Genomic DNA, 21,995 nt, shown 5'->3' on the forward strand with positions numbered 1-21,995 from the left:
CGAACAAAAGGAGAGTGAAGATGGGGAGACCCTGTAACATTGTCTTTGCTACAACAGGGTATTTTGTCCTATCGTTTTTATGTAAAAATGAAATGTTGGCATAGTGTGCATTGTAAGGCCTAGGTATCGTTCTTTAGTCACGTGTGGAATTGAATTGTTTATCTTTGAGGGGAGTGGTAGGAAGTGGGATTGTAATATTTAAAGGGGTCTTTAAATGCATATGTAGTGGTTGTCATCGCACTGCAGACTCTCTTGTGGTCCATTTTAGTAATTGTTGAAATCTGTGTTCAGTTTTTCTTGTAACTGCCTGCATGACTTAATTGAGTGCAGTGAGAGGCTGTCGTCTGCTTTTAATGTAGTATTCAGAGAAGGAAGGTCAACTTCAACATCATTCACTTAGTTTACTTTAATGCTTATTTTTTTTTATCCAGGTTTCCTTCCTTCCTACCTGTTCAGTATGCAGTAATAGAAAGGTGAAATAATCTTACATATATGTTGGCATTTCCTCCAGAAAGAAACTTGCATTAACGAGAAACTTTATTGCATAATTATTTTGCACAGTTTGTCTTGATAGCAGGGCATTTTATATTTTATGTAGTTAAGGACATGTTTTACCAAGCTGTTAATTTAACAGGTTGGCAATTACATAATTGCTTCCCAGGTATTCACTCATGTTAATCTGCCATAATTAGAGCTGGACCCCAGGGCAACTTGCATGCCTCCTGCTTGTATATTATTAATGCCAGAAATACGGCTGAAGCAGCTTAGACTTCCATATTCAGGTTTTGTATAAACTTGACGTTTACAGATAAGAGATTTAAACTTCTGTTTTTTAGTGTCTCATTCTTGAGGATGCATGTGAACATTGTTGTGCAAAAACAAGATGTCCTTCAAGAATGCAACTGCAGTCATAACATGTGGGTTGTCCTGCCTCAGGCAGCCCTCGGTCGGCCGGATTCCAAAGTCTGGGTCCGACGTCGGCTGATGTCGCATTTCTCTCCGACGTCAGAGCGGCTGGAGTACATAAGCATCAGCCGACGCCATTTTCTTCAGTCTTTCTTGCCGCGTGGTGCCCGAAGCAGAAGCGGTTCGCAAGTGCCAGTCGGTCAGCTCCTGTTTTCTACGATACCGAAGTCATCAAAAAAGCTAAGTACCCCGTTGGGGACCTTTTCTTGCCTCAGCCGATGTCAGAATTTACTGAAAAAGTTAACAATTGTCTTTTTTGTGGTAAACAAATACCTCATAAGGATTTCCACTCTTACTGCCTCCCTTGCCTGGGCCCAGACCACGACGTCTCGGCCTGTGTAGCCTGTGCTCGCTTCAACAAGCGCACTCTCAGGTGCCGGGCGGAGTTCGCTGAAGATTTTTTCGGCGATAAATTTGCTTACACCATGCCGTCGGACCTTCCGACATCGCAAACTCCCAAAAAGCGAAAAGACCGGGACAGACGTCCTCTGCCCGCGTATACCTCAGACTACACGCCAAAACCTAGCGCGATTGCTCCGGTTCCCTCTGTGACGGTCTCTCCACCGCTCCGAACCGAAGACACCGCATTACCGACGACTCCGATTCCAGACTTTACTCCGCCAGTTATAGATTTTCCTCCGGATACCGAAACCGAGGAAATGCCCGAGACCATTGCTGTAGACAAGGTCACTCCTGCACGTGGAGCTGCCAGGCCTCCTATGGCCATGTCTATTAAGGGAAAGGAAGGACCTCGGAAGCTTCAAAATTCAAATTACAAAGCTTTTATTCCACGACAGCCACAAGACTTTCCCTTTTTTTGGATTATCAGTTTTGTTTCACCTTGGTGTCTGTGGATTTCATGTCTATTAAGGCCTACACTAGGGCTAAGGCAGCCAGCAAAACAAAACATATTACTTCTAAATCCTTACCTCAGCCGACTCCGGAGACACAAATTATGTCCATGGCTGCTGATTTAATTTCCATGATTAGAGGTTCACAGGCCCATCCTGAGAGAGCATCCCAGCCTCCTCCTGATAAAAGGCGCCCCGGGTTGAACCCTCTGACCCTACTCCTTCAGATGAAGACTCTGAGGGCTCTGTCCACTCTGATAGCCAGGAAGAGCTCTTCCAGACCTATGAGGACTCGGATGCAGAAGATTCCATCCCTTCGGCCTCCCCTCCTGAGGATATTTCTTTTGGGGAAGTTCTGCACACCATGAGGGAACATTTCAAGTGGCAAGGACAGGAATATTCTGATTCTAGGAAACGCCTTAGGACTTCCCTTAAGAAGCCTCAGCACAGGCCCTTAGCTAATCCTCCTGTACTTGATGTTCTGGATGATTTGTATTCTGACTCTAGTGCTACCCCTGATTCTCTTCCTCCTGCTCTAGCTAAGCCAGACAGGTATTACAGGGTCCCAGATACTCATTCCCATTTATTCAGGGCCCATACTGCTGATTTGGAAACTGTTTCACAGGGGCCTAAAGGAGTTTCAGCCTCCACCTCAAAAAATCCTTTGCCCTCCAACAGTGAAGCAAGGTCATTAGAGAGATGGGGCAAAAAGGTTTACACATCCACTACCTTATCTATGAGAGCTTTAAATTGCCTTTTTCATATGTTACAATATCAGGATTATCTCTTAGAAGATTTACAAAAAACATTAGCTTCTCCTGATCCTTTAGACAGGAAGACTTTGCAGGAAGCTGTCCATAACACTCAGCAAGTAAGCAATCACTTCCTGCAGTGTGGATATGATGCACTGGAAGCTTCATGTAGGGCAGCTATGACAGGGGCAGTGATTCGTAGACATGCTTGGTTAAAAGATCAACCTCTACCAGATCATGTAAAAGCAAAGCTTCTGGATGCACCTTTGGAAAAGAACAAGCTTTTTGGTGCAAATGCTAAGGATGTGTTAAAGACCATCGAAGAAAAAGCAAAATCAGTTCAGACTGAAAGATTTCCTCCAAGTTCAACCCCCCAGGTTCAGTAGGAATTGGCCTTCAAAAAACTGGTCCTTTCCTAATCCAGAAAAGTTTCAAAGGGGTACAAACAGACGTGGCCGAGGAAGAGGCCAGTACAGAGGCCCTTACAGGGGACGGCAATGGCAGCCAGGAAACCAAAGAAGTGATGCAGGGGGTTTCACCTGCCCATCAACCACAAACTCAATGACTTTCCTCTACTACCACCTACCAGGGAACAACTAGAAGCTCCCTTGGGCGGGAAATTATCTCTGATGTTCTTCATCTCACATTGCTGCAGTCCTTACATATGGGTAGTCCGCTGTCCTCGGTCGGCCCGAATACCAAAGTATTAGGCTGACGTCGGTCAAGGCGCTTAAGACTGACATCAGGACGTCAGGGTACAAATGCGCATGACCGACGTCATATCCTCAGTCTTTTTTGCCGCATGGTCCGATGCAGAAGCAGCGTTGCAAGTGCCGTTCGGCGTTCTGAAATTTTTCGAGTTCGGAGTTTCAGACCGAATCAAAGTTGGCTAAGTACCCGTTGGGAATATTTTGGTTTTTCTTGCCTCAGTGTTTTACCGGATGTCAGAAAAAGTGAATAACTGTATTTCTTGTGGGAAACAGATACCGCATAGGGACTATCATTCTTTGTGTATTCCTTGTTTGGGGCCTGAGCACGACGTTGTTGGGTGTCGCTTTTGTGCTAGGTTCAATAAGCGCACTATTAAGCGAAGGTTAGATTGTGCTAGGCTGGTCTTCGGGAAGCGGTGCAATTATAATATGCCGTCGGATGCTCCGGCGCCCGCTTCTTCGAAGAAGCGCAAAGACAAAGCAGTTAAACCCAGGCAAGAAGAGTCGTCCGTTCCGGACGCCGGTTCTTTAGAGGCGTCAGTGGAATCGGTGGTTCCGACGGAGGCTTCTCTGGAGTCCCAGGGGGAGACTTTGATATTGCAGGATGTGGCCTCTCAGGAGGCAGGTCAGGCTGAAGGGGCTTCTCAAGTTACTGTACTCCCCTCCCTTCCTAGGGTGGTTAGGCCCTCTCCTTCTGTTTCCAAGCCTTCTCCCAGAGGCAGGCCAGGTTTAGCTTCTGTTGGTGTCGCTCCTAGTTCAGCAGGGTCTGTGCCCAAGAAGCACATGCTTAAAATGGCAGAAGATTTGATTACTCTGATTAGAGGTTCTTTGCCCCCTCCTGATAAGAGGCCTAGGGTGGAGCCAGAGTTGGGGGGTTTTGAGCAGGCTTCGGATGTTTCAGAGTCTTCGGCTGAAGACTTGCAGGAGTACTCTCCTTATTCTGATTCTGATGCAGATGATTCGACTCCTTCTGCTTCTCCTCCAGAGGATTTTTCTTTTTCAGAGACTCTTCATTCCATGAGGGAACATTTTAAGTGGGAAGGTCAGGACTTCTCTGATTCCAGGAAAAGGCTTAGGGAATTTTGCTTTTACCCCAGCATAGGCCCTTGGCTATACCCCCTGTTCTGGATGTTGTGGAAGATGTGTTTGCAGAGGCTTCACTTAATCCTGATTCTCTGCCTCCTGCTCCTGTTAAACCGGATAGGTATTACAGGGTGCCTGAGGCTCATAAATATCTTTATAAGAGTCCTAGGGCGGACCCAGAAACTGTTAGTCAGGGACCTAAGGGTGTCAAGGCCTCTGTTGTAAAAAATCCGGTTCCTCCAGATAAAGAGGCCAGAGCTTTGGATAGGTGGGGGTAAGAAAGTTTATACATCTTCTACCTTAGCTATGAGGGCTTTGAATTGCCAGTTTCATATGTTGAAATATCAAAACTATCTGCTTTCTCAATTGAAGTCTAAGGTGGATGCTCTGGCGGAAGGCATTGAATGTAAAGAATTACAAGATTTGGTGCATGTCTCTGAACAGGTGGGTAAGCATTCTTTACAATGTGGTTTTGATGCTGTACAGGCCTCGTCTAGGGTGGCTGCCACTGGTTCAGTTCTTCGCAGGCACGCCAACTGAGGGATCAGAATTTATCTGACCATGTTAAGACAAGGATTTTTGGATGCTCCTTTACAGTCTGATGTGTTGTTTGGTTCACCTGTGGAGTCAGTCTTGAAGAAAATGGAAGACAAGGCTAAGTCTATGCAGGCTGTTAAAGATTTTTTGCAAGTTCAGCCTCCAAAGCTTAGTAGGAATTGGCCTGCTAAGGGGTGGACGTATCCTTCTTATGATTCCCAGTCTAGGGGTAGATCTAGACGTGGTAGGGGCAGAGCTCAGAGTTCTTTCAGACCTAGGACAGGGAGTTCACCTGCACAATCTTCGGGGGAGGGCAGGGGCCAGTCCTTTCGTAAACAGGCCCAATGACCTACCTTTTCAGCTGCCAGATCTTTCTTCCCTGGCAGCACCTTTGGGAGGAAGGTTGGCACTCTTCAAGGAAAATTGGAATTTGATTACCCAAGACAAATGGGTATTGGATATCATTCACCAAGGTTACAAGTTTTATTTCCATACCTTGCCTCCTTTCAAAGGCGTTCCTCCTCAGCAAAGACTAGAGGCTCACAAACAAATTTCTCTGCTACTTCAAATAAGGGCCATACAACCGGTCCCTCTGCCAGAAGTGGGCCTAGGATTTTATTCTCGCCTGTTCCTAGTACCAAAGAAAGGGAACACGTGGAGACCAATCTTGGATTTATCTATCCTCAACACATATCTGGACATTCCCAAGTTCAAAATGTTGACGTTACAACAACTTTTACCTCTGCTGGGCAAAGATCACTGGATGGTGACTCTGGATCTCAAGGAGGCTTACCTTCATGTTCCTATCAGGCTCAGTTGCAGAAAGTATCTGCATTTTTGGGCTGGGACTTCTCATTATCAGTTCTCTGCCTTGCCCTTTGGCTTATCTACTGCGCCCAGAGTGTTCACGAAGGTTCTGGCTCCAGTGATAGCTTTCTTCAGGCTAAGAGGAATACAAATCTATCCTTATTTGGACGATTGCCTGATTCTGGCCCAAGGAAAGGACGAACTTCTTCATCATTTACAGTATGTGATAGCAGTGTTAAGATGCCTGGGGTATTCTGTGAACGAAATAAAGTCCAGTCCAGTACCCTCTCAGGACATGTGCTTTCTGGGTGTGAGACTGAATACAGCATCCCAGATGGCCTTTTTGACCCCGGACAAACAAAAGAATCTTTCTCTTCCATCAATTGTCTCGTCAGTCCAGGCTGACTGCAAGGACAGTCCTTCAAGCCTTGGGGTTCATGGCATCTTGTATTCTGGTACTTCCCAATGCCAAACTGCATATGAGGAAGCTACAATGGTATCTCAAAATGTATGGACACAGCACTGCCAAGATATGGACACTGTCATTCAGATAATACCTTGCATTCAAAAGGAATTTTTGTGGTGGGCTCAGGAATGTCACCTAAACAAGGGACTCTCTGTGACCCGGCCAGAGGCGAGTCAGATTCTAACGACAGATGCCTCAGACAAAGCTTGGGGAGCTCATCTAAATGGAAAGTGGGTACAAGACACGTGGCCTGCCAGACTTCAACATCTACATATCAACTTGAAGGAGATGTTAGCAGTCCAATTTGCATTAATAGCTTTCAAGGATTTACTTCTTCCAGGGCAGGTGTTGGTTCTAACAGACAACACAACTGTCATGTGGTACATCAACAAGCAAGGGGAACGATTCTTATCCTCTATGCAGACAAGCAATGATTTTGTGGGAGACTGCTCTCAGTTTACAGCTAAATCTTCAGGCAAGGTTTCTGCCGAGCACAGAACTCCTTAGCAGATGTGTTGAGCAGACAAATTATGGATCCCCACGAGTGGAAATTGGATCCTCATGTATTTCAGAAATTGACAGTGTTATGGGGAACTCCAGACATAGATCTGTTCGCTTCTCCACTAAACTACCAGCTGCCAAAGTTTTGCACAAAAGGTTTCATCCCACAGCCTGGAAAGTGGATGCTCTCTCATTCAATTGGAGCAGTCTTCATGTGTATGCCTTTCCACCTCTGCCTCTCCTCCCAAAGGTACTCCTGAAGGTCAGACAGGACAAGCCAAAGATGATTTTAATAGCTCCAGATTGGCCTCGACAGCACTGGTACCCATTACTGAGAAGTCTGGCACGGAGCCTCCATGGCCTTTGCCTTCGATTCCACACCTGCTGTCTCAGGAGAACAGTCATTTACTCAATGTCAAACTTCACTCTCTACATCTAACAGCCTGGCATATTCTGTTTTAAACCCTGGAGGGTCTCAGCTTCCACAGCAAGTTTTGAATGTTATTTTGGAGGCCAGAAGGCCTAGTACAAGGAAAGTGTACGCAGATAAATGGAGGAGATTTTTATTTTGGAGTACAGCAAAGGAATTTGATGTTTCTAAGCCTAATTTAAGTGTGGCTCTTCAATATCTTACTGAGTTACTGGACAAAGGTTTGTCCTTCTCCTCTATTAAGGTTCATGCTGCAGCAATTTCTGCTCACTATGACTGTGACCCACCATTGTTTTCTCATCCTTTGTTTAAGCAATTCCTTAGAGGGGCAAAGAATATAAGACCCCACGTAGAGCTCCTACTCCTGCTTGGGATCTCAATTTTGTGTTGGAGAAACTCACTCTACAACCTTTTGAGCCTGCAGCTACTGCCGAGTTGAAATATTTATCATGGAAGACTGCTTTTTTGTTGGCCATTAGCTCTGCGAGAAGGGTTTCTGAATTACAGGCCCTTATGGCGGTTGAGCCTTTCTTAAGTTTCCATAAGGATAGGGTATCTTTATGCACTAATCCTTCCTTTATGCCTAAAGTGGTTTCTAGTGTGGCTTTAAACCAAACTATTCATTTGCCTACTTTTATGCAAACCCCCAAAATAAAGGGGAAAAGATTTTGCACACTTTGGATATACACAGGCAGTTGCGATATTATTTGAGCAGAACTAAAGGGTTCAGGCAGTCTCAGCAGTTATTTGTTTCATTTGCTTTGGGTTCTCAGGGCAAGCCTGTTTCAAAACAAACTATTTCTAAGTGGATTGGTTTTTGTATTGCTTTCTGTTGTTCCCATCATGGTAAGGAGATTCCAGCTGGGATTAGGCCTCATTCCACTAGGGCTACTGCCACTTCTACAGCTTTTTTAAGGGGGGTGGCTACTAAAGATATTTTGGAGGCAGCTACTTGGAGTTCAGTGCATACTTTCTCTAAGCATTACCACCTTCCACTTTACTCTAAATCTAGGGCTGGTTTTGCCACTGCAAGTTTACAGGGCATTTTGGCAGCTCCTAATGCTTTATAGTTTTGCCATCCTCCCTTACCTCTGCTTTGGGATTCTACCCATATGTAAGGACTGCAGCAATGTGAGATGAAGAACATAGTACAGTTTTGTACCTACCATAAATGTAGATGTTCGAAGATCCACATTGCTGCAGTCCAATTTACCCTCCCTCCTTCCCCTCTGTAGTTAGAGGCGGTTGTGTGGTCTGGGTTGTGAATATTGTAAATATTGTAAATAGGATTAGTGCAGGGGTGGTTGGTTGTTTTTTGCTGTCTTTTGGTTTTGGCCTTTCTTTTTAGGGCCTTCTGACATCTGGGGCAAGAAAAGACTGAGGATATGACGTCGGTCATGCGCATTTGTACCCTGACGTCCTGATGTCAGTCTTAAGCGCCTTGACCGACGTCAGCCTAATACTTTGGTATTCGGGCTGACCGAGGACAGCGGACTACCCATATGTAAGGACTGCAGCAATGTGGATCTTCGAACATCTACATTTATGGTAGGTACAAAACTGTACTTTTGCAGAAAACTGGCACAGACTGACAAAGGACAAATGGATTTTGGACATTATAGACCGAGGGTACAGGTTTCATTTTCATACCTTACCAAGAAAACAAGCCATGCCAAACCTACCACAAAATCAGAGGGCAGAGGCTATCAAGCAAATCACTCTGCTGACTCGAATGAAAGCAATAGAAAGTTCCACAACAAGAACAAGGCCAGGGGTTTTACTCAAGACTGTTCCTTGTTCCAAGAAAAGAATCTCAATGGAGACCAATACTGGACTTGTCCGCATTAAACACCTTTCTCATAGTACCAAAGTTCAAAATGCTGACTCTACAGCACCTCCTTCCCATGCTGGGCAAGGAGTCGTGGCTGATTATTCTGGACCTCAAGGAGGCATACCTGCATGTCCTTCCCATGCTGGGCAAGGAGTCGTGGCTGATTATTCTGGACCTCAAGGAGGCATACCTGCATGTCCTTCCCATGCTGGGCAAGGAGTCATGGCTGATTATTCTGGACCTCAAGGAGGCATACCTGCATGTCCCTATCAGACACAGCTGCAGAAGATACCTCAGATTTCTTGCAGGGCCAGAGCATTATCAATTCTCAGCATTGCCATTTGGCTTATCTACTGCGCCCAGAGTATTTACAAAATGCCTGGCTTCAGTGATTGCTCATTGCAGGCTCCAGGGAATACAAATTTACCCGTACCTGGACGACTGCCTCATTCAAGCGGACGACAAATTGATGTTGACAAAAAACCTGGATTATGTCATACGATTACTTCAAGCTCTGGGATACACAGTCAACTTCCAAAAGTCAAGACTGCAGCCATCCCAGCAAATAATCTTCTTAGGAGCCAAACTTGACACAGCCTCTCAGATGGCTTACCTGACAGAAGACAAGCAAGAGAAGTTAACTCATTACTTCAAAGGTTTAGCAAAACTCACCCAGATGACTGCAAGGAGATTCCTACAGGCCCTGGGTTACATGGCATCCTGCATTCTACTGGTTCCATTAGCAAAATTACACATGAGAAAGCTTCAATGGTACATAAAAAGCATTTGGTCTCAACACAGCAACAACTTGGAGACAATCATACCACTCATTCCATGCCTACAAAAGGAATTCCTATGGTGGGCCTCGGTAAGCCAGGAAAACACAGGTATGTCTTTCAAAAAACCACAGATAACACAGACCATGACTACAGACGCCTCAGACCTTGGATGGGGGGCGCACATGGAAGGCAGTTGTATACAGGGACAATGGTCTCCAAAGGAAACACATCTGCATATAAACCAAAAGGAAATGCTGGCAGTAATGCATGCCATCGAGGCTTTTCAACACCAACTCCAGCAAGGCCATTTAATGATGCGGACAGACAACACCACTGTAATGTGGTACATAAACAAGCAGGGGGGCACCCACTCTTATCCCCTTTGCAGACTGACAATGCAGCTTTGGGAGAAATCACTGAGCCTAAACATCCAGTTACAATCCCAGTTTGTTAAAGGAAAAGACAATGTGTTGGCGGACAGCCTAAGCAAGAATTTCACAGATCCACACGAGTGGAGGTTACATCCGAAGGCCTTCAGGCAACTCACTTCGACATGGGGCAAACCAGAAGTGGACCTATTTGCCTCTCACCTCAACCATCTTCTACCAAAATTTTGCACAAGGACATACCATCCAAAAGCTTGGAAAATAGATGCCCTCTCATTCAACTGGAACTCCCTAGCAATCTATGCATTCCCACCTCTGCCACTGATGACCTCAGTATTACTAAAGATCAAAACAGAGAAGCCCAAGGGAATCATAATAGCTCCGGATTGGCCAAGACAACACTGGTACCCACTACTATGGAGCATATGTCACACCAGGAGGCGGGCCCTCCCTCAGTGGCCTCTACTTTTGACTCAGCACAATGTCGAAACACTGCATCCAAATCTTCAGACACTGCAGCTAACAGCCTGGGAGATCCCATAAATAACTTCAGCTTATCTCTCTCCAAGGAAATTCAGCGGATACTAACAGAGGCTCGAAGACCATCCACCAGAAAGGTTTACTTAGCAAAGTGGAAAAGATTCAGCAATTGGAATACCAGCAAGGGACATGATGCATCATTGTTGAACATCCCACTCATCTTGGAATATTTGGCAGATATGTTAAAGAACGGCCTCTCTTATTCTTCCATAAAGATACATGCATCTGCTATTTCAGCTAGATACAACACTGATCCTCCTGTTTTCTCTCACCCTTACTAAGACAATTCCTCAGGGAATCAAGAACATTAAGCCACCAAGAAAGGCCCCAGTGCCAGCCTGGGACCTCAATTTTGTCTTAGAAAACTGACTCTACCTCCTTTGAGCCAGCAGCTTCAGTTGACTTGCAATTTCTCTCATGGAAGACAGCTTTCCTGTTGGCAATTACCTCAGCAAGAAGGGTTTCGAGCTACAGGCCCTAATGGCAATACCACCCTTTATTATTTTCCACAGAGACAGGGTTTCATTAAGGACCAACCCTACTTTTATGCCAAAGGTGGTATCTAGGGTTTCTCTAAATCAAGCCATTCATCTGCCTGCTTTCTTCCCCAATCCAGAGAATAAGGGGGAAAGACTTTTGCATACCTTGGACATTCACAGACAACTTTGATACTACCTGGACAGAACCAAGGCCAGTAGGAAGTCTGAACAACTTTTTGTAGCTTACGCCCCTGCAGTCCAAGGAAAAGCAATTTCAAAACAGACTATTTCTAAATGGATTGGACATTGCATCAGATTCTGCTATTCCTTTCATGGAAAGACTGTTCCAGCCAATGTCAGACCACATTCCACCAGAGCTACAGCCACCTCTACAGCATTCTTAAGAGGGGTGCCTACCAAGGACATTCTAGAAGCTGCTGCATGGAGCTCCGTGCATACATTCTCCAAACACTACAATCTCCCTCTATATTCCAGATCCAGAGCAGGCTTTGCTTCGGCAGTCCTGCAGGGTTTGATTGCCACACCATCTCTTTCCTAGAGCATACCTCCTCCCCCAGCTAAACTATGGTATTCTACCCACATGTTATGACTGCAGTTGCATTCTTGAAGGACATAGTACAGTTTTGTACCTACCATAAATGTAGATGTCCGATAGACATGCAACTGCAGTCAGATTTTCCCTCCCTCCATACCCCTCTATGCCTAGGGTCCACTTCTATCCCTGTTATTCTTAGCTGGGGATATCTGTTATGGTGTATTTGTTTTATTGCTCATTTATTTGTTTGGAATCCTGTTTTTGTCTTCCAATTTGATTACAGCCTTCCTTGGAGGGCACCTGGCATCTGGGGCAAGAAACACTGAAGAAAATGGCGTCTGCTGATGCTTATGTACTCTAGCCGCTCTGACATCGGAGAGAAATGTGACATCAGCCGACGTCGGACCCAGACTTTGGAATCCGGCCGACCGAGGGCTGCCTGAGGCAGGACAACCCACATGTTATGACTGCAGTTGCATGTCTATCGGACATCTACATTTATGGTAGGTACAAAACTGTACTTTTCTTTTGCTACATTTAACTTTATCTTTAAGAATAGTTAGAATAGCTTGTGGTTTAGTAAGTGATGAAAGAAGTTGCAGGCTTTTGAGAGAAAGGGGGTGACCTGACCTCATTAGCTGTGAATATGTGCAGAAAAAGTATGGTTACTGTCAAACACGTAAAAGCATTAAGTGGTGAGCAAAATGTATGTAAAATAAATGAGTCTTATAGTAAAACATATTGTAAAAGTAACCAGTGTGAAAAAGAAATCGGTGAGGCCTTGTTTAACAGAGGAAGGATTACAAGATGGAGGACAGGCTGATACCACCGTCATCATCATCATAATAATAATAACAAAAAAGTCTGGCTTGCAGTATCTGTGGGTATAGGTGCAAAATGAAGAACTGCCCAGTATCTAATCATTTTTGCATATTCTGTGTTAGAAGAGGACATTCTTCAAAAATAAGATGATTCAAAAGATTTTGTAAGTTGTACAGAAATATGAGAACAGTGTACAAATTTCCACCAGTTTTGTGAAAACTATTCAGGAAGTATCCTCAGCCACCTTCTAGGCAATTATAATGTTACGAAACCTCTAGTGAGCAAGAAGTGCTGTCTGCCTGAATGTGGAAAACTCAGAAATTGAAAACATTGTAAAGGTTTGATTGGGAAGTAGCGCCAAAATAGTTGCAGAATGTGTTAGCCAGAGTTTTGATGACCTTTTTCTGTTTGTTTTTTGGAGCAAGATGAAGGAAAGTGTTAAACTTAATCCATCTATAAATGCTGAAAATAATCTAAATGCTTGTTTGCTAGTTAAAATTAAAGTTAAAGAAATGTTTTTAGTTATGAATAAAAGACTGCGTCTGCTAATTTTGTTCATCCATATTTGCTGTTTTATATTTATTTAAACTTTATATAGTTATGGAACAGCAGTTTGAGTAATGTGGTTATCTAAACATCTGTAATTTACTTTCATTCCAGAATCCTCAATGTGAGCTAGAGGATGGACTATCAGAACGATGCAGGATGTTGTTTTCCATTCTGTTACACTATGCTGTAGATATGATGGTCTGGCAGCGAGAGGAGCAGGAACTATGTCTTGAGCTTCAGCCTCGGTATGCAGCTCAATTTACCCTCTAATTAACAATCTTCCTTGCATTGTGCTTTTCCTTGGCTTTGTTACGACCACATATAGTCATTCATCTTTAGCGTGCTTTACCCTTCTTTACCTCTCAAGTAAAATTTGTAGCCACTGACCATGTATATCAAGTTTAACATCAAACATATTGGATTCCATTTTATAAATAAACTATACTGTTGTGTGTGTTAAAAAAGTGCATGTACTGTTACAGTGATGTCTCATAAATGAAACATGTCATTGTGTGTTCCAAAATGTGCATAGGCTGTAATGAAGATGACTATTTGAAAGTTATAGTGAGTTGACTAGTTTTGTTCCGAATATCATGGGTTCGTAGGTATATACTTGGCTAACAAGCACCATGGTCTCTAAGTAAATCAACCCCAATTGGGAGGTCATATTTGTTAGGAGGGGTATGCTAGTTAGGAGGTTGCTAAAACGTAATGTGTGTGTGTGTGTGTGTGTGTGTGTGTGTGTGTGTGTGTGTGTGTGTGTGTGTGTGTCAGTTAGGGAATGTTTACTGCTAGCCTCTGCCTATAAGAGACCTGGAGACCAGCCAAGGGATGAATTTGTGATTTCTCATCCAGTGGTCAAGGTTATATATGAGTAGGGTTAGGAGTGGACTGTGCTCCACATGGATGGTGAACCTGTTCCAATGCATTGGGGATCCTTTGAGTTGCTTATCTGTCTCGCCAGCTTGTTCTGTTTATGTTGCAAGGAAAGTTCAAATCCCTGGAGCTGCTTTTTCTGGTGCTGCTCATTTTTATGGCTGTGCAAAGGCTCCATGAGGGCTGGATCTAAGGATACTTTATATGCCAAGTACAGGTCACCTCTCAACAACCTGTAGGAGACCAAGTAAGGAGACAGGGCTGTAAGGTGATCTGTGTAGAACAATGTGGTAATACCCTAGATTCTGTTGAAGAACATCTATGGGCATTCCATACTGTTGCATATGCTTAGCCAGGTACATGCCAAAGGGGGTATTGTACTCAATGATGGGTCTAATAAGGAATGAGTAGGGTGCTTTTATAACTTCCTTGAATCTGGATGTTATCTCCTTGCTTTTAAGTTAGGTGATATAGTATGATTTTCTTAATACCTTGGCTACATGTTGATCAAATGCCAGATTACTGTCTATATATTTTCCCAGATTTCTAACTACTGGGTTAACTTTTAGGGGTATCTTATAAATGGAGTAATGTGCCTAGGTAGACTTTTCCCCCAAAAGGCACTATAATGCACTTCTTTGCATTTAGTTTTAATCCGTGGTTTTGGTACCAGTCATGTGTCTGTGTTAGTCCCCCTTACATGATGTTAGTGTTATGGGGTGATTTGTGATAGCTTCCATTTTACAATTGCCTGTGAACTTGGTGATCCAGAGGCCTTTAACCATTAGCCTTGACCTCTGAGAAGTAGATGCCAAACAGAGTGGGCCCAGCATCAAGCCCATTGGTGCTCTAGTTGTGACCTGCTCCTTGGTGGAGGTGGTCTCACCAATCCTGACTTTATGGGTCGTATCTGTGAGCCAGCTGGCAATCCATTGATTTATGCAGGGTTTTATGCCTTGTTCAGTGAATTTGAACACAATGTCAGAGTCTGGTATTATGTCAGATGCCTTAGTCAGGTCTAGGTAGGTGGTATGCATGATTTTCCCTTCATCCATCGCATTATTTACCTTCTCAGAGAAGTCTACCAGGTTAAGTAGGCATGACCTTCCTTTGAGAAGACCAAACCAAGATGGGGCCAGTGTTTGTAGGTTGCCAGTATCTTTGTTGGTCATTTCTGTGATAGTTCTTTTCATGGCTTTGCATATTAGACTAGTCAGACTAATTGAGTCTTTAGTTTCTGGGGGTTGGTTGTTGATCCTTCCTTGTGAAGTAGGTGATGGAGGTAACTGTTGCCATCCTCCATTCACTTGATACATTCTGTTTTTAGTTTGTAGTTGAAAAGTGACTCGAGGTCCTGATAGATCATGTTTCAGGCTTTTAAGGAGACAACCTGGGTATTGTTGGGTCCCATTGAGGCTGGCTTTTTTGCCTTTGTGTGCAACACTATGACATGCTCCCTGCTGATAATTGGGGGGTGGTATGCTGGTAGGGGTTTCACAGGGGGTGGCGGGGGGAGTAGAAGTTAAAGTATGAGCAGAATTTGCCGGCCAGACGATTCGATATGTCACTTTGCTCAGTGAAGGTGGTACCATTTGCTACCAGTTTAGCACACTGCTTAATGTTACCTTTTGAGGTTTCACTCATAGCTTTAGAAGACTTTGAGGTTGTCTTTAGCCTGAGAAGCTGTCTTGAATTGTTGGCCTTGCGATTTTTTTTTTTTTTTTTTTTTTTTTTTTTTTTAAGAAACTCCTTTATTGAATTATCACTTGTGACATAGGCAGACTTACATTTATATAAAAGTAATCAAACCATACTAATATGTTCACATTTACAGATATTCTACATCACAGATATTGTTCTTTAAAACATAATCAATCCCACATTGCATAAATTGTTCAATTCCAGCCTTCCTATAAACCTTAATCACCATTCTTCCTCCAAAACATTTTTCTACATGTATTGTTCCCACGATTTCTATTTTTTCTTCTTTTTTTCTTTTTTAAACAAAAAACATCACATTAAATTATCACCTGTGACATAGTCATACATTTTTATAAATGAAAACAAACCATATTGACATAATCCTAGCTGCAAGCATTTTACATCACAAACCATACTGACTTAATCCTAGTTGCAAGCATTCTACATCACTCATAATCTACCCAATCAGTCAGCCAAGCATTACATAGCTCATTCAAGTCCTGTCTTCTTCTCATTCCTCCCTGTATGTATTGTCCCCACAGTTCCCATTTTTTCTTAATATCCCAATTCCAGTTTTATTTCTGTTACTGTATTCACTACTTCTAGTACAGTTGGTTTAGACTTTTATTTCCATTTTCTAGTAAATGCTTTTTATTTGGCAGCCACCATAATTAGACTCAGCAAGACTTTACTATGTCTAGGCAATTCGATTCTGTATCATAGCTCAGAAAAATCACTTTCCTAGTTGCACCAACTTGCTCAACCAGTATCTCTGACACAGGAGTCTGCAGGGGATCTTTTAATGTCTGCCAGCTCATTATATTCCCAGGAAATGTGTTCCCAGTTACCTCTTTCTTTCTTCATCATGCCTCCAATATTTGCTGTCTACCTGAGGAAAAATTCTCTGTAGTCTACTTTGGATATAACAATATCTATGTAAACATTTCCAGGCAAAAATCCGAAATCTTCTAGATGTTGCTGCGTATGTGAGGAGACGTACATGTATCCCCCATTGTTTCTTTGTGATTTGCTTATCTAATTTCTCTTCCCAATCCTTTTTAACCTCCTCTGATTGGTTTTATAGTTTTCTTGCAATATTTTATAAACTCTACTAATTATTCCTTTTTTTATGAAGCTTTTGTTCTCGATTCTGCTAAAAGCTCTGCTAGTGCTGGTCTTTCATTTTAGACCCCACTGCTTTCTCTTTGCCTATGCTCTGATATCAATCCTTGATGGGGAAGACTATCTCTGTCCTGCAGTCGAAATAAATTCTTGCTGTCTTCCCATTCTAATACCTTTCCATCTCTGTTTATTTGTTCCCAATACCTTGGTTCCTTTGCCAGTTTTCTCAGATAAATTCCAGCCCCCTCTTGCTTATTGTCTGTACTCCTAATTGCAGTCATCCATATTGCAGAATCTTTTTTCTCCATTCCCATTTTGGCTTAGTTCTTAGAATACTTTATGAATATAATATTCTGTATCTTCTTCTTTCGGCTTTTAGGGGTCACCACAGCAGATCACCTGTCCACTCATGATTGGCAGTGGAGTTTTACGGTGTCGAGTTGCCAGCCCGGCGCCAAACCTTCACAGAAGGTGCACACACTCGCATCTAGGGCCAATTTAGTGTGTCCAATCCACCTACAGCATGTCTTTGGGATGTGGGAGGAAACTGGAGTGCCTGTAGGAAACCCACGCGACTACAGGGAGGACATGCAGACTACGCACAGAAGGCACCCCAGCCAAGGATCAAACCGGAGAACCTCTTGCTGTAAGGCGGCAACACTAACCGCTGCACCACCGTGGCCGCCCATGAATATAATATAATATTCTGTATAATTTTCCTTAAAGGTCTCCATCCAAAATCTCAGTCTCTTTGTTTATTGAGCTTCTCTTCTCTTTCATAATCATTCCTTTCCACTTTGAATTATAGTTTTCTGCTTCTGCTATGTATAGGAGCCTTAACTGTGTTGCTCTGAGATACCCATTCAAATCAGGTAATTTCAATCTGCCTTCTTCTATTAGAATAATCTGTTTTATCCCGCTTGCCTCTTGCCATCTTCCCCTCCCAGATGAAATCCTTCAGCTGTTTATTAATTGCTATCCACAACTTCTCTGCCTGATAAAAATATGCCTGACTTGTGTACAAGACTAAAGGGACTAAAAATATTTTGAGTGCTTGTATCTTACTATCCATATCCATATAACAGAGCTTCCATTTTCTCAATTTTTGTATTTTCTTTTGTTTAGCGTCTTCCCACATTTCCTTAGCTGTTACACCAGAATAAGTTTTAATCCATATTTCTAAATACTTCATTTTATCATGTCCCCATAAATATGGATATTGCTGAAGAAGTCCGTGTTGGTACATCATTTACCGCTGTTGCCTTTGTTTTAGCTTCATTAATTTTGTATCCTGAAAAGATTTGAAACTGCCTCAAAATGTTCCAGAACACTGTAATGCCCCTTTTTGTCCGGTATAAAATAGTATCTGCAAATAGAGCCAACTTTTCTTGGCTACCATACCAGTATATCCATGAATATGAGTCATTATTTTCTTTGCCAGTAGTTTAAATAGAAGGCGAATACCAAAGGACAAAGAGGACACCCTTGCCTGGTTCCTCTTCTCGAGCAGAAATGATCAGAGATGACCCCACCCACTTCAATTTTTGCCTCCGATCCCTCATATGTTCTTTTTATCAACCTTATAATTTTATCAGGGAATCCAAATGCTTCCATTGCCCTCCTCATGAAGTCCCAGCTTGCTCTGTCAAATGCTTTCTCTACATCAAGACCTACCACCAGTAAAAGTGGTATTTTCTTGCATTCTGCTTACCTATGGATCATCTGTATTCTGTTAATGCAGTCAAATGTTTGCCTTCCCTCTGCAAAAAACACATTAATCCATATCTATTGTTTTTGGCATCACTTTTGCCATTCTTTTAGCCATTATAGACATAAACACTTCACAATCCTGGTTTAGTATTGAAATGGGCATGTATGAAACTGGATCTGATGGATCTTTACACTGTTTAGGTATTACAGCTACCACGTCTTTATCAGGAGTGTTGGTTCTTCTCAACATACTGTTAAACAAAACCCTCCAGGTCTTTATCAGTTTTTTTTTTCCCTTTTAGCCTCCTAACTTCCACAGGAATACCATCTATTCTTGGGGACTTTCTTGTAGATTGGTTATACATCACCATTTTTATCTTATGTCCTCCTATTCTAATTGTTAGTCATTGAGCCTCATCTGCCTCTAACCTTGGCATATTTAATTTTTCCATAAACACTTCCATTTGTACCCTTTCTTGATTTCCTTATTTCTCTGTTTTATACAGTCGTTCATAGAATATACAAAATATTTCTAATACGTGTACAGAATCTTGTTACCTTCCTTGTTATTGGCTCCCTAAGATTGGTGACACCCCTTTCTACTTTCTGTTGCCCAAGTCCTTGTGCTATAAAAGTTTTTGTACTGTAGAGTTATCAAAAAGGAGTTTAACAGCAGTCTTTCTCAACTCATGCATATTATCAAGGTAATCCCTCATTTTCTATTTAACATTCTGCCCTTGCTTCTCCTCTTCTTCTGTGAGATTCTCCCTATTCTGCAGTACCATTTCAGTCCTTTCGAAATAATTTTTACTACTTAATCACATCTCTCTCTCTTTATTTCTACCCTATTTTTAAACTACACTTTAAATTTTATCCCACTCCCTAGCTATATTTTCAAAATAAATTGCTGTCTTTTCTGATGGCTCCTGAATAATTTCCACTACCCATTCCTTAAATTCTTCTTTTTAGCATTTACATGGAAAAATGCCATTGTTTCATTTTTATTTCATTAACCTGTGTTTTTGTTTTAGTTGTTATTGGTGCATGATCTGAAATAGTTACTGGGTTTGTGTCAAGAATTTAAATTAAATGTACATGTTCCTATGATATGTATATAGTGTCTAGCCTAGCCCAATACTTTTGTATCTTGGAGATCTATTACTGAATTCACATCTTCCATGCCAAATACTTTCATAAATGTCTTCAAAAGCCTTCCCTCCTCTGTTACATTTTCCCTTTTGGGCCCCCAGACATCTTCACTGCTGCAAATTAAGTTCCAGTCTCCACATATAAGTAATATTCCTTGCTGAAAGCTGATTATTTCTCCCAGAATTTTCTTAAACTCCAATGTAGCAGTTTTAGGTGGAATATAAATACACACCAGTGTAATCCTCCTCCCTCACCAGTAGCCCCTTAGTACTGAAAACTACCAATATTATATTTTTTATCATCTTCTATCACTATTAGAAGTATTAGAGTTAATGTAAGTACTCCTGTTTTCCTTTGTCTCGGGTGTTCCACTGAATAACCATCCTGAAAACCTTTCTTTATTAAATTCACATGTTAATTTCTTTCCATGTGCATCTCCTGTAGAATAGTTATATGCACTCTACATTTTTTAATATAGTTCAGTATTCTTTTTTGTTTTTATGTGAGACCATTGACATTTAAAGATATTACAGAAAGCATCATTGTATTAACGTTTGTGGTCTTCACTGTTGTGGGAAGTTAAGGGTATCCTCTACCTTTTTGATCTGGGAATTGCTGGTTGAAGTCTTATTGTGCTTGTTATTTTAAGTGTTTTGTTCTGGTTTAAGCTCAATTAACCGAAGCTGCTCTGTGTGTGGTGTTCTTTGTCAGAGACCCAGAGTGCTTCTGCTTGAATCCAAGCCATCCAAAGTTAAGAACAAGGAGTTAAGATTATTTTGAGTTTGATCTGGACCTTTTCATCTGTATTTTACTGTCATACTGCATTAACTTGTGCCTTTTTGACTGTTTTTACTGTTTGTGCATGCTTGTTACCTGTACTTGTTTTGCACTGAAATATTGCTTAGTTAGTATAGACTAGATCCAGACTTGCTGAATCTAGCTTGTTTTTCCATACACTTGAATTCAAATCCAGCCATTTTACATTAGGGAGGGCTCCCCTACAGCCTTGTGCCAGAAGAGTGTGGATGTAGTCTTGTCTGTGCTAGGGACTGCTGCAGGAAGCATCATTGTGTGACTTCCTATTGGCGGACTAGTTTACAACTGTTTAATTTTGCCTGTATGTAAGCCTCACATTTGAGCGTAGCTGAGCACCTTGCAAACAGGTGTTAGAGGTGCCTTGTATAGAAGCAAACGCCTAGAAACTATTTTTTTTTCCTAGACCCCAGTCAGTGAAACCCTCCCAGGTTCCCTGCTGCGGGCGACATAGCTGCACACGTCTGCACTACAGGCAGCACAGTTGAGCACTGAGCAGCATTGTCCCCCTTTTTATCCCTGATCTTCTATAGAATAAGTCCCCTTGTTAATCCTAGAGGAATAACTGATCTAATTTGCCCTGTTACAAGTTAGTTTACTTGAGAATTACTTGCTACTTTGGGTAGTCAGTTTCCCAACATTTCTCCAGCCAGACTGATTGACATGGGCATCCTGAGGGAATGTAGCAATTGCTTCATGTATACTGACAACCACTTGCTTCTAAAGCAAACAAATACTGTATGTGAGAGATGTAACTATACCACGAAAGTAGAATCAGTCCTCTCACATAATAAACAAGACATCAAATAGATTGTCAGCACACACACCTCTCCACTCTGCACAAGATAAGATGAAGACATGTCAACCCACATATGTGGAGGTACTAAGCCTACCAAAAGACTAGAGACCTCCCAAGCCCAAACAACCTACACATACTGCTACATGATCAGAGTTCACCACTACACACAGAACACATCAGTGTCTCAACAGTTAAGTTCCCAAGACAAAACACCTCAAACCCTAATAGCCTATTCATAGATGACTCAGTAGTGAGACGCACGGATGCCCCTCTCACCATGTTGGATAAAAAAGGTCATGGTCAGCTGCCTTTCAGGTGCCAAATCCATCAAATCACGGATGCACTCAAGTCACTCAGCAACAGTTACCATTATGATTCTGTCATAGTACATGTTGGAGTGAATGACTTGAGACGTACCTATCTGGACTGCATGAAGAGAGACGTGACTGAACTGTCAGATTGTGTTCCAGGAATGTATGTCCCTAGCCCCCAAGCACCATTCTACCTTCACCTAGGATGATGCCACAATACAGACAAAGAATGATTGATTTCATTAATTAGCTTAGCTTCTGGTGTTACTTCAGGGGGCTCCAGTATGTGACCGCCTGGGAAGACACGGTTGACAGACCATACTGCTTTGCCTGAGATGGCCTTCGCCTTTCTCCTCAGCCGACATAAAGAAATCCACTAGAGACCAACTCAAGGTCATGCTGCTTAATGCTAGGAGTCTAAACAGTAAACACACTTCCTGGAGGCACTCCTCACCTTGGAAGATGCTGA

At 42.5% G+C, this 21,995-nt stretch overlaps 1 protein-coding gene across 1 annotated transcript in view; it reads left to right on the forward strand.

Moving 5' to 3' along the window:
* The window catches only part of UBR1 (ubiquitin protein ligase E3 component n-recognin 1), a gene marked incomplete in the record, with an annotated part of 4,571,807 nt that overhangs the window by 250,690 nt on the left and 4,299,122 nt on the right, over positions 1–21,995 (forward strand). The window contains 1 exon segment of the mRNA XM_044074213.1: positions 13,157–13,290. Within this exon segment, the coding sequence (XP_043930148.1) occupies positions 13,157–13,290 (134 nt within the window).

Source organism: Protopterus annectens, chromosome 6.part0, assembly GCF_019279795.1.
Source record: "Protopterus annectens isolate FY-2018-M chromosome 6.part0, PAN1.0, whole genome shotgun sequence".
NCBI lineage: Eukaryota > Metazoa > Chordata > Ceratodontiformes > Protopteridae > Protopterus > Protopterus annectens.